This window comes from Oncorhynchus masou, chromosome 33 (genome assembly GCF_036934945.1).
Source record: "Oncorhynchus masou masou isolate Uvic2021 chromosome 33, UVic_Omas_1.1, whole genome shotgun sequence".
Classification (NCBI taxonomy): domain Eukaryota; kingdom Metazoa; phylum Chordata; class Actinopteri; order Salmoniformes; family Salmonidae; genus Oncorhynchus; species Oncorhynchus masou.
In genome coordinates, this window is record NC_088244.1 from 9614627 (window position 1) to 9628238 (window position 13612).

The 13612-nt window shown below is 45.6% G+C and overlaps 1 protein-coding gene and 1 pseudogene across 1 annotated transcript; both read left to right on the top strand.

The window, feature by feature from the left end:
- The first annotated feature begins 200 nt into the window (after nucleotides 1-200).
- On the top strand, nucleotides 201-6436 carry LOC135527802 (MRG/MORF4L-binding protein-like). Its single transcript, XM_064956382.1, has 5 exons — nucleotides 201-437; nucleotides 2404-2525; nucleotides 2646-2727; nucleotides 3079-3153; nucleotides 5053-6436. Exons 1-5 carry the CDS (start codon nucleotides 302-304, stop codon nucleotides 5259-5261), a joined length of 624 nt encoding a protein of 207 aa, XP_064812454.1. The 5' UTR covers nucleotides 201-301; the 3' UTR covers nucleotides 5262-6436.
- Nucleotides 6437-9426: 2990 nt separating this feature from the next.
- LOC135527648 (elongation factor 1-alpha 2-like) overlaps nucleotides 9427-13612 on the top strand; it is a 6802-nt pseudogene continuing 2616 nt past the window's right edge.

The window sequence follows — 13612 nt, forward strand, 5'->3', positions numbered from 1 at the left end:
TTTTAATGCGTGTAGCGTTAGATTGTAGGTTAATATATAAATATATTTTTTATTATATATATATATATATATATATATATATATTTTTTTTTTCCGGTTCCTCCTTCCAATTTATGTATCACAAAGTGTAATGGATCTATACTATAATTCAGCAGGGGGCGGTAATGCAACATATTGGATTCCCCCCGCCATTAACGTAATCGAAGAATAAGACAGCCTGCTGTGGTGTTTCTTGTGTTCATTTGGGTCAGTTGTTAAAATCTTTGATTTCAGTGTTTTGTTATTGGAGAAGGACAACAGCATGGGGGAAGCCGAGCTTGTTCCAGCTGACGGTAAACAAGCAGAGTCGGGCATCAGTACCATCGAAGACTCGGTCGTATGGAGTCAAGAAGTCGAGGTGTGCCTGTTCCATGCGATGCTAGGTCACAAACCCGTAGGTAAGAATAAAACCGCTAACCAGCTAGTGTGTTAATCGTGTAGGCCTGAAAATCCCCGGGCTGTAGTGGAGACCCGACGCGGAGGACGAAAGCCTGCCACCCATAACAAGTTAACAAGCCAGCTATTCATATATAGTCAGACAATTACGCATATCAATGAACTCCCACATTTGTTGACCATTTTAGCGGTGGGTATAATTTGTGGAACGAATCTGTTCCAAAAACTTGGTAAATAACTTGGTAAATAACAAGGTTGTCAATAAACAATGCATACAAACTCCATCAACATTGCGGTAGAATAATCAATAAGAGTAAAATAAAATAAACAATTTAATAGAATAAGTATCCATATGGTAATAGCGTGATGTGCATTATTATAACAAATAAACCAGCTAGCTAGCTTGCTACTCTATCTACTTTTGTGCACATAATGTTCGCTAATAATGCAGCATCATTATTCCTTGTCAGATTGTCATCCTAAATCAAAATGTATTTTATCACATGCGCCGAATACCGTGAAATGTTTATTTATTTTACTAGGCAAGTCAGTTAAGAACAAATTATTATTTTCAATGATGGCCTGGGAACAGTGGGTTAACTGCCTGTTCAGGGGGCAGAACGACAGATTTGTACCTTGTCAGCTCGGGGATTTGAACTTGCAACCTTCCGGTTACTAGTCCAACGCTCTAACCACCACTAAGCTACCCTGCCGCTTAGTTACAAGCCCTTATTAACCGACTGAGCAGTTCAGTAAAGAGTTAAGAAAATATTTACCAGATAAACTAAAGTAGAATAAAAAGTAACATAACAATAACGAGGCTTTATACAGGGGGTACCGGCTAGAGGTCATTTGTAGGTAGGGGGTGAAGAGACTATGCATAGATAATAAACAGCGAGTAGCAGCAGTGTACACGTAGGTAGGGGTGAAGTGACTATGCATAGATAATAAACAGCGAGTAGCAGCAGTGTACACCTAGGTAGGGGTGAAGTGACTATGCATAGATAATAAACAGCGAGTAGCAGCAGTGTACACCTAGGTAGGGGTGAAGTGACTATGCATAGATAATAAACAGCGAGTAGCAGCAGTGTACACGTAGGTAGGGGGTGAAGTGACTATACATAGATAATAAACAGCGAGTAGCAGCAGTGTACACCTAGGTAGGGGTGAAGTGACTATGCATAGATAATAAACAGCGAGTAGCAGCAGTGTACACGTAGGTAGGGGGTGAAGTGACTATGCATAGATAATAAACAGCGAGTAGCAGCAGTGTACACGTAGGTAGGGGTGAAGTGACTATACATAGATAATAAACAGCGAGTAGCAGCAGTGTACATGTAGCTAGGGGTGAAGTGACTATACATAGATAATAAACAGCGAGTAGCAGCAGTGTACACGTAGGTAGGGGGTGAAGTGACTATACATAGATAATAAACAGCGAGTAGCAGCAGTGTACACGTAGGTAGGGGGTGAAGTGACTATACATAGATAATAAACAGCGAGTAGCAGCAGTGTACACCTAGGTAGGGGTGAAGTGACTATACATAGATAATAAACAGCGAGTAGCAGCAGTGTACACGTAGGTAGGGGTGAAGTGACTATGCATAGATAATAAACAGCGAGTAGCAGCAGTGTACACGTAGGTAGGGGGTGAAGTGACTATACATAGATAATAAACAGCGAGTAGCAGCAGTGTACAAAACAAATGGAGGGAGGGGGTGTCAATGTAATAGTCCGGTGGTCATGTGATTAGTTGTTCAGCAGTCTTATGGCTTTGGGAGTAGAAGCTGTTCAGGAGCCTTTTAGACCTAGACTTGGTGCTCCGGTCTGCTTGCTGTGTGGTAGTAGAGAGAACAGTCTGTGACTTGGGTGCCTGGAGTCGTTGACAAATGTTATTTTTTTTTGTATTACATTTTTTTCCCTCCCACTTTTTGAAGACGTTGCTTTACATAATTCTTTTCTCTGCAGGGGTAAATCGCCACTTTCACATGATCTGCATCCGGGATAAATTCAGTCAGAATATTGGGAGGCAGGTGTCATCAAAGGTGATCTGGGACCACCTGGGAACTATGTATGACATGTCAGCCTTAGTGAGTAGAGCGTCTTAATCTTTCTCTGGCCGTTTTGAAATAGAATGTTCTAGTCGGTCAGCCGCTATCTTTCCTCTGTAATTTAACACTGAATACTGTCACACATTCTGTCCACTGCAGCATGAGTCAGAAATATTGCCATTTCCCAACTCAGAGAAGAGCTTTAATCTTCCAGAGGAGATGATTCAAAAAGTAAAAGAAGGTAAACCCCCTCTCTCTCTCCTCTCCTCTATCTCCTCTCCTATATCTCCTCTATCTCATCTCCTCTATCTCCTCTCCTCTATCTCCTCTCCTCTCTTCAGAATCCACCATACTTACAAAAATGAGTTTCTACAAAGTCCATATTTGTCTTGAGGATGTAAATGAGCTGCTAAATTTGGGACGTTACTGAGACATTTGTTATTTTGTACATTGTCCCTGCTCAAATAAACGTTATAAATACAAATGTATACATCTCTCTTCCACCCGACCGTACATAAAATGTATGCACACATGACTATAAGACGCTGTTAGACTGCTAAATGGCATATTATATTATTCCTACCCTGAACAGGTAAACTGGTGTCTGAGGACGACATGAAAGACGAGTTGAAAGAAGAACGAGACTCCCCAGCCACGCATGAAGAAGGTTCTCTCCCTCATTCAATTACATTAGCTGCATGTGCTCCTCCTCTTTCTGTCTGACGTGAGCCTTATTTGGACTAGGTCCGTACATAACTCCTCCTCTTTCTGTCTGACGTGAGCCTTATTTGGACTAGGTCCGTACATAACTCCTCCTCTTTCTGTCTGCCGTGAGCCTTATTTGGACTAGGTCCGTACATAACTCCTCCTCTTTCTGTCTGACGTGAGCCTTATTTGGACTAGGTCCGTACATAACTCCTCCTCTTTCTGTCTGACGTGAGCCTTATTTGGACTAGGTCCGTACATAACTCCTCCTCTTTCTGTCTGACGTGAGCCTTATTTGGACTAGATCCGTACATAACTCCTCCTCTTTCTGTCTGACGTGAGCCTTATTTGGACTAGGTCCGTACATAACTCCTCCTCTTTCTGTCTGACGTGGGCCTTATTTGGACTAGGTCCGTACATAACTCCTCCTCTTTCTGTCTGACGTGAGCCTTATTTGGACTAGGTCCGTACATATCTCCTCCTCTGGCACACAAAGCGGCATCCCTAACTCTTGTCATTTGGCTGGTTTTAAAGGTCCGAGTCCCTGTATGGCTGCTGGCCAGGATTTTGAGAGGTATGGACAGAAGCATTCATTTGCTCTGTTCCAAAACTCCAGCTTGACCTCGGTGTAGAACAGATCAGAACCAGAGGTTCTTTAGAGCGACCGCCCGCCTAGTGCACAGAACATGTGCGTCTGTCTTTATTCCAGTTTCTCTTTTTCTCTCCTTTTAACTTAGGTTTCAGAACATTTTCAAGCATGGCATGCCATTTGTTTTACATTTATAATTCTATATTGTTTTGAGGGAGTTTTATGACTTAAAATATATAAAGAAGTTATAATGGCAAGCTTCAAATGGACGGTGATCTTGAACCTGCTTTTTCACTCTTCTGCCATTCCTTTCTTTATACTATTTGAATGGCATTTGTCTGTTGAACTCAACTCTGGTCCTCTGTGTCCTCCACTGTGACTCTGCTCTAAGGTACATGATATTCCCATTGGATGTACACAGCAAACACTAGCCTATCACCGGACACTAGAATAACAACGGGCTTAATTTGAGTCTATCATACCCTACAAAGTCACAGTCACTGTAGGAGCAGTCACATACTGTTTTCTTCACTGATCTGAGAGAGCAGTCACTGCCTCCTTCACTGATCTGAGAGAGAAGTCTCTGATCTGAGAGAGCAGTCTCTGATCTGAGAGAGCAGTCTCTGATCTGAGAGAGCAGTCTCTGATCTGAGCGAGCAGTCTCTGATCTGAGAGAGCAGTCTCTGATCTGAGAGAGCAGTCTCTGATCTGAGAGAGCAATCACTGATCTGAGAGAGCAGTCTCTGATCTGAGAGAGCAGTCTCTGATCTGAGAGAGCAGTCTCTGATCTGAGAGAGCAGTCTCTGATCTGAGAGAGCAGTCTCTGATCTGAGAGAGCAGTCACTGATCTGAGAGAGCAGTCTCTGATCTGAGAGAGCAGTCTCTGATCTGAGAGAGCAGTCTCTGATCTGAGAGAGCAGTCTCTGATCTGAGAGAGCAGTCTCTGATCTGAGACTGGATCTGAGAGAGCAGTCTCTGATCTGAGAGAGCAGTCTCTGATCTGAGAGAGCAGTCTCTGATCTGAGAGAGCAGTCTCTGATCTGAGAGAGCAGTCTCTGATCTGAGAGAGCAGTCTCTGATCTGAGAGAGCAGTCACTGATCTGAGAGAGCAGTCACTGATCTGAGAGAGGATCTAAAACATTTGGTTTCACAGGTCAACTTTCAGAACTTGGACTGAGTGATGCAGAATCTTTTGAACCTTCAATCATTTCCAAAACCCCTCTCCCTTTACCTGACAACTCAATCTTTTCTTTCTCTCCTCCTCTCTCTCAGGCAGCAACTCCTCGGTGAAGATGACAGAGAGGGCCGTCAGCAAAGACAAGGAGAGAGAGAGAGACAGAGACAGAGAGAAGGGTTCCACTGAGGGCGGCCCAGGGAAGGAGGCAGCAGACAAGAGGAAGAGGAACCGTGCCACTGAGAAGGTGCTCAACTCCAGCAGCAACCCCTCCAGCCCTGGTGGAGCTAAGCGGAGAAGGACGTAGGCCAAGCCACCAGGAGACGCCCTCAAGATATCAGCCGCTGCAGAGAGCAGGAGACCCCAGGGGGAGGAGGAGAGACCTGGGACTGGAGAGACTCATCTGTGAAGCCTGGAAGGGGGAGAGACTTAGGACTGGAGAGACTCATCTGTGAAGCCTGGAAGGGGGAGAGACTTAGGACTGGAGAGACTCATCTGTGAAGCCTGGAAGTAAGGGGGAGAGACTTAGGACTGGAGAGACTCATCTGTGAAGCCTGGAGGGAAACGGGAGGGAGGGTGAGAGAGTGGCGTTTGGAGTCAGACAATAGAGAAGCTATTTGGACAATGCAGAATTTGTGCACAGGTATCCAGGAGACGAAATTAAGAACTTTCAGCCCCACAGAAGCTGCAATTTTAGACTTATGTAATGTTCTCCGAACATCTAGAATGATGTATCATTTTCCCACTGCCACACAATCTCTGAAAACAACACCGCAATAGCAATGTGAATCGTATTGGTCATGATTATCAATATACTGTCACAGCAGCGGAGGTTTTTGGACAATCCCCTCCCTCCAGTCCTCGGCTCTGGATAAGAGGCCAGCAGCCATGTTTAGTAGTATTGACACAATTCAATCAGACATGTTATCAATGACATCAGAATGAGTGTAATGGTTCTACTGCTTGTGTTCAGGCTTGTGTTATTGTGAAGTTTTCCTGTTTGGCTTTGGAGAAATGCAGGACTACCAAATCACAGCAATGCACTGTATTACTGGCTGGACGCTTGCGCTAATTGTCTTTTTGTTGTTGTTGTTGTTGTTGTGTTCTGATTTGTTACAAGTTGTTGTAAACATGTGCATAGAGCACCTCATCCAGCTCTTCCAGTAGCTGCCAACCAGATTGTTATTGTACCTCATCTGTATAAAATGTAGTTGCAATTTGTGCAAATTGTCGGTCATTGTCCCCTTTTTTTCTACAGTCACAGTCTTGTGTATTTTGTCGGTAGGGATTATTGAATGTGCATGTTTTGGTAATTGCTAAAACAGTATTTTTTTGTCCGTGTTAAGGACAGACTTGTGCGAATATAATAAACATGTGTAGCCGTCGTCTCCATCCCATTTGAGATCCCTTTTTTAAATTCTCTATTTATTGGACATGTCATATTTTTAAAGCCTATGTCCCATTAAATGATTTTTTGACGAAGTTTGTGACTGGTTCATTAATTCAACAAACAGTGTATTCTAATGGAGTGTGATGATTTGCAGCATTTGTTCGTTGTTGTTCCCGTGGGGCTGAAGTCCCCGGTTTCTACTCAGGAGGCAACTACTAAGCAACATGTCTTGTGTTTTGTATTAAGCCAGTATCTCTGAGTGACATGTCAGTGACTATGTCCTCTCTGGCGACACAGGCATCGTTGATACCCAATCACCTTGCAGCAGAACTTCTAAGTAGCTCTGTCAGTCATCCAGTCGATGGGACTCTAACTGCAGCGCTCCATACCAGTGTAATTAGTTGATAGTAATTTCTAAGGATATGGATGACTTTACTAACACTGTTTTTGAGTTACTTCTCAGTATGATATCTGAGATCAGCCCATCTCTTTCCATTCTTGCTGGCCGGTTCCCCGTCTAATTGCTTCACACACACACTCACACCACACTCACACACACACTCTCTGAGCTGCTGCAGACAAGTGCCTCACTGCAGGCGATGCCGTTCCCTCCATCCTACTGCACCCAAAGGAGGAGGCGATGCCGTTCCCTCCATCCTACTGCACCCAAAGGAGGAGGGGGTGCCGTTCCCTCCATCCTACTGCACCCAAAGGAGGAGGGGGTGCCGTTCCCTCCATCCTACTGCACCCAAAGGAGGAGGGGGTGCCGTTCCCTCCATCCTACTGCACCCAAAGGAGGAGGCGGTGCCGTTCCCTCCATCCTACTGCACCCAAAGGAGGAGGGGGTGCCGCCGTCGAGCGGGCAGCGCAGCCCGATTCTGCTACAGGTAAGAGGCCGTACAATACGGGTACACCTGCCTTTCAGGGCTCGCTGTTGAGCTGTGTATTGAGAGCTGCCATGTCTTGTGTTTTCATTTGCATAAAGACGAACGGAACATTTGGAATGCTCAAATGTCTTCCTCCAATAAGACTAGAACATGCTAATTATGATGTCTGATATTGTGCAATGATGTTTTATAAAATAAATACGTAATTGCTTTTGATGACAGTTCCAGCCTTAAGATCATCTGAGGCCACTGACATCGATGCCTGTTTACCATCTTGCATGATTATTATATATATTTTTTTTTACCTCACAACGTCCTGATATGACCTACTGCACAGCCAAATGAGGTTTAGGAGCACTGCGCTATCCATGGAATATGAAAGACATTATCACCAACATCAGTTTTAATGCTACGTAAAATATCTTGGAGCCTGATTGATACGTGGTAACTTCGGGATTGAAGAAAACAAGCTGTTTTACTAGTAGTTTGTGAGATCTCAGAGGAATAAATCTATACCTTGATTACACTTTTTATATGCTCAGTGTAGCAATAAACAGTAGCCAGGGGATAGACTGTAGCCAGGGGATAGACTGTAGTCAGGGGGTAGACTGTAGATGGGATAGACTGTAGCCAGGGGATAGACTGTAGCCAGGGGATAGACTGTAGCCAGGGGATAGACTGTAGCCAGGGGATAGACTGTAGTCAGGGGATAGACTGTAGCCAGGGGATAGACTGTATTCAGGGGATAGACTGTAGCCAGGGGATAGACTGTAGTCAGGGGGTAGACTGTAGCCAGGGGATAGACTGTAGACAGGGGATAGACTGTAGCCAGGGGATAGACTGTAGATGGGATAGACTGTAGCCAGGGGATAGACTGTAGCCAGGGGATAGACTGTAGTCAGGGGGTAGACTGTAGTCAGGGGGTAGACTGTAGATGGGATAGACTGTAGCCAGGGGATAGACTGTAGCCAGGGGATAGACTGTAGTCAGGGGGTAGACTGTAGCCAGGGGATAGACTGTAGACAGGGGATAGACTGTAGTCAGGGGATAGACTGTAGCCAGGGGATAGACTGTAGCCAGGGGATAGACTGTAGCCAGGGGATAGACTGTAGTCAGGGGATAGACTGTAGATGGGATAGACTGTAGCCAGGGGATAGACTGTAGCCAGGGGATAGACTGTAGTCAGGGGATAGACTGTAGCCAGGGGATAGACTGTAGTCAGGGGATAGACTGTAGATGGGATAGACTGTAGCCAGGGGATAGACTGTAGCCAGGGGATAGACTGTAGTCAGGGGGTAGACTGTAGATGGGATAGACTGTAGCCAGGGGATAGACTGTAGTCAGGGGGTAGACTGTAGATGGGATAGACTGTAGCCAGGGGATAGACTGTAGCCAGGGGATAGACTGTAGTCAGGGGATAGACTGTAGCCAGGGGGTAGACTGTAGTCAGGGGATAGACTGTAGTCAGGGGGTAGACTGTAGATGGGATAGACTGTAGCCAGGGGATAGACTGTAGCCAGGGGATAGACTGTAGTCAGGGGGTAGACTGTAGATGGGATAGACTGTAGCCAGGGGATAGACTGTAGTCAGGGGGTAGACTGTAGATGGGATAGACTGTAGCCAGGGGATAGACTGTAGCCAGGGGATAGACTGTAGATGGGATAGACTGTAGCCAGGGGATAGACTGTAGTCAGGGGGTAGACTGTAGCCAGGGGATAGACTGTAGCCAGGGGATAGACTGTAGTCAGGGGGTAGACTGTAGCCAGGGGATAGACTGTAGTCAGGGGGTAGACTGTAGATGGGATAGACTGTAGCCAGGGGATAGACTGTAGCCAGGGGATAGACTGTAGTCAGGGGGTAGACTGTAGATTGGATAGACTGTAGCCAGGGGATAGACTGTAGCCAGGGGATAGACTGTAGTCAGGGGGTAGACTGTAGATGGGATAGACTGTAGCCAGGGGATAGACTGTAGCCAGGGGATAGACTGTAGTCAGGGGGTAGACTGTAGATGGGATAGACTGTAGCCAGGGGATAGACTGTAGCCAGGGGATAGACTGTAGTCAGGGGGTAGACTGTAGATTGGATAGACTGTAGACAGGGGATAGACTGTCATAAATCATTTCTCTCTAATAACTGAGGCGTTTCTCATTCTAACTGTTAATATACAGTATCTTCACCTTCTCTCTCTGCCCTAGATGGGAAGAGGCTCTTTCAAGTATGCATGGATGCTGGACAAGCTGAAGACAGAGAGGGAGCAGGGCATCACCATAGAGACATATCCCTGTGGACGACCCAGGGCATAGAAACTTCATCAACAACATGATCACGGGGACCTCCGAGGTAAGTAGGGACATCTCAGGTAGGTAGGGACATCTCAGGTAGGTAGGGACATCTCAGGTAGGTAGGGAAATCTCAGGTAAGTAGAGACATCTCAGGTAGGTAGGGACATCTCAGCTAAGTAGGGCAATCTCAGCTAAGTAGGGACATCTCATGTAGGTAGGGACATCTCATGTAGGTAGGGACATCTCATGTAGGTAGGGACATCTCAGGTAGGTAGGGACATCTCAGGTAGGTAGGGACATCTCAGGTAGGTAGGGAAATCTCAGCTAAGTAGGGAAATCTCAGCTAAGTAGGGACTCAGGTAAGTAGGGACATCTCAGCTAAGTAGGGAAATCTCAGCTAAGTAGGGACATCTCAGCTAAGTAGGGACATCTCAGGTAGGTAGGGACATCTCAGGTAGGTAGGGACATCTCAGGTAGGTAGGGACATCTGAGTTGAGTTGAGTTGAGTTTATTTTTATTTTTACAGGGACAGTGCACATTAATCAACGTTTCAGTAAAAGTGCCGGTTTTAGCCAGCCGGCTAATTTTCAACCGCAGTCCCTGGGCAGGTTATTAAAAACAATTACAATATAGACAATAGCAACATAGAACAAGCAAGACATAGCAACATAGGACAAGCAAGACGTAGCATACAGACAGAGCAACATAGAGCAAAAAGCAGCAAGACAAAATTCATAAAAGCAACAAAGTGTTTCCACACCTCACAAGCTACAGACAACAGACAACATGGAAAGCGGCAACACACAGCTAGGGACCATGTTCACAAATCTGATTGACCTTTAGCCATGTCTTCAAGCATTTTGTGAAAGTGTGATATGTGGTGCAGTTATGTGTGTCTGATGGCAGTGTATTCCAGACATGGGAAGCTCTCACAGAGAATGCAGATTTACTAAAGGTGCTTTTCCTTAGGGGAACTATACAGTCACCTCTCATGGCAGACCTTGTGGATCTGCTGCAATATGTCTGGGTTTTCTGTTTAACAAAAATATTGAGTGGAGGGGGAGCCAGGCCATTAAGGATCTTGAATACAAGACATGCGTCGGTGTATTGCACAAGATTTTCCCAACTCAAGAGCTCATGCTTTCTAAGGATGTGACAATGATGATGGCTATTGGGCTTCCTATCAAGCACTTTGAGAGCCTGTTTGTAGACAGACTGAATAGGTTTTAATGTTGTACAGCAAGCTTGGGCCCAACTAGTCAAGCAGTATGTTAAGTGGGGAGTATCATAGAGTTGAAGTACAGTTTTGCTACCTCTGTAGTCAAACAATTTCGTATAAATCGGAAATTAGCTAGGTTGAATTTAGTTATTTGAATTACCTTTTTCACATGCTTTTTAAAAGAGAGGTTGGAATCAAGTATGATGCCAAGGTACTTAAAATCGGATACCACCTGGAGCTTCTCCCCTGACACATAGACATCTGGCTCAGTAGCATCTGTTGCCCTCTTTGTGAAGAACATGCAAACAGTTTTTTTCACATTGAGATGCAAACATGAGTCACTGAGCCACTTTGTAACCTGGACCATTACAGTAGTGAGTTCTTGTGCAGCTTGTTGTTTGCTCTTTGCATGCACATATATCACTGTATCATCTGCATACATTTGAACTTCAGACCCAGTACAGACAGAAGGCAGATCATTAATGTACAGGCTGAACGGGAGGGGCCCCAGTATTGACCCTTGGGGCACGCTCACATCATAGCTACGATAGGGCGACAGCTCATTGCTCACTCTGACACACTGAGTTCTGCCTTCAAGGTATGATTTCATCCATCTCAAGGCATCAGGGGAAAAGTTGAACTTTGACAATTTTGTGATGAGAATCTCATGGTTAACAGTATCAAAAGCCTTCTTTAGGTCCAGAAACACAGCCCTAACAGCACCCCCTTTGTCCATCTTGGACTTCACATTTTCCAGAAGAAAGCAGTTGGCCGTTTCTGTGGAGTGTTTCGCTCTGAAGCCAAACTGCATGGAGTGTAATGTGAAGGGGCTGTTGTTGAGGTGGGCAATCAGTTGTTCTGCTACACACTTTTCAACAACCTTTGACACCACAGGTAGTATACTAATGGGCCTGTAGTTACTCACGTCAGCAGGGTCGCCTGATTTAAAGATGGCCGTTATTATGGCCGACTTCCATACCCTTGGAAACACACCGAGACCAATAGATGTGTTGGTGACCTTAGTAATGGGGCCAATGAGTGACTCTTTGTAGTTTTTAAGAAAGGTAGAGTCCATCCCAAACACATCTTTGGCTTTAGAGTTCTTTAGTGAGCTAATCACCTTGTTCACCCTTGACTCAGAAACCTCCCTTATGATGAAGACAGGTTGAGTGTCAGGTAGGTAGGGACATCTCAGGTAGGTAGGGACATCTCAGGTAGGTAGGGACATCTCAGGTAGGTAGGGACATCTCAGGTAGGTAGGGACATCTCAGGTAGGTAGGGACATCTCAGGTAGGTAGGGACATCTCAGCTAAGTAGGGACATCTCAGGTAGGTAGGGACATCTCAGGTAGGTAGGGACATCTCAGGTAGGTAGGGACATCTCAGCTAAGTATGGAAATCTCAGCTAAGTAGGGAAATCTCAGCTAAGTATGGACATCTCAGGTAGGTAGGGACATCTCAGCTAAGTAGGGAAATCTCAGCTAAGTAGGGACATCTCAGCTAAGTAGGGACATCTCAGCTAAGTAGGGACATCTCAGCTAAGTAGGGACATCTCAGCTAAGTAGGGACTCAGGTAAGTAGGGACATCTCAGGTAGGTAGGGAAATCTCAGCTAAGTAGGGACATGTCAGCTAAGTAGGGACATCTCAGCTAAGTAGGGACATCTCAGGTAGGTAGGGACATCTCAGGTAGGTAGGGACATCTCAGGTAGGTAGGGACATCTCAGGTAGGTAGGGACATCTCAGCTAAGTAGGGAAATCTCAGCTAAGTAGGGAAATCTCAGGTAGGTAGGGACATCTCAGGTAGGTAGGGACATCTCAGCTAAGTAGGGACATCTCAGCTAAGTAGGGACATCTCAGCTAAGTAGGGACATCTCAGCTAAGTAGGGACATCTCAGGTAGGTAGGGACATCTCAGCTAAGTAGGGACTCAGGTAAGTAGGGACATCTCAGCTAAGTAGGGAAATCTCAGCTAAGTAGGGACATCTCAGCTAAGTAGGGACATCTCAGGTAAGTAGGGACATCTCAGGTAGGTAGGGACATCTCAGCTAAGTAGGGACATCTCAGCTAAGTAGGGACATCTCAGGTAGGTAGGGAAATCTCAGCTAAGTAGGGAAATCTCAGCTAAGTAGGGACATCTCAGCTAAGTAGGGACATCTCAGCTAAGTAGGGACATCTCAGCTAAGTAGGGACATCTCAGGTAGGTAGAGACATCTCAGGTAGGTAGGGACATCTCAGGTAGGTAGGGACATCTCATGTAAGTAGGGTGAAACCTTCACCTAAATGTTACCATTCCTCAACGTAACCCGTCATCAAAACCTTAATTGTTAACCATTACAACAAGCAACGCAAACCATCACAGTATTACTACTGATGAATGATCTGAACATATTCCCATTCCTGCTGTGTTGTGTTGTGCAGGCGGACTGTGCCATGCTGATCGTGGCAGCTGGAGTAAGAGAGTTTTGAGGCAGGCATCTCCAAGAAAGGTCAGACGAGGGAGCATGCTCTCCTGGCCTACACCCTGGGGGTCCAGTAACTCATTTGTAGGGGTCAACAAAATCAAATCAAATCAAATTTTATTTGTCACATACACATGGTTAGCAGATGTTAATGCGAGTGTAGCGAAATGCCTGTGCTTCTAGTTCCGACAATGCAGTAATAACCAAGATGGCCTACACCCTGGGGGTCCAGTAACTCATTGTCGGGGTCAACAAGATGACCTACACCCTGCTGGGGTTCCAGTAACTCATTGTCGGGGTCAACAAGATGACCTACACCCTGGGGGTCCAGTAACTCATTGTCGGGGTCAATAAGATGACCTACACCCTGGGGGTCCAGTAACTCATTGTCGGGGTCAATAAGATGACCTACACCCTGGGGG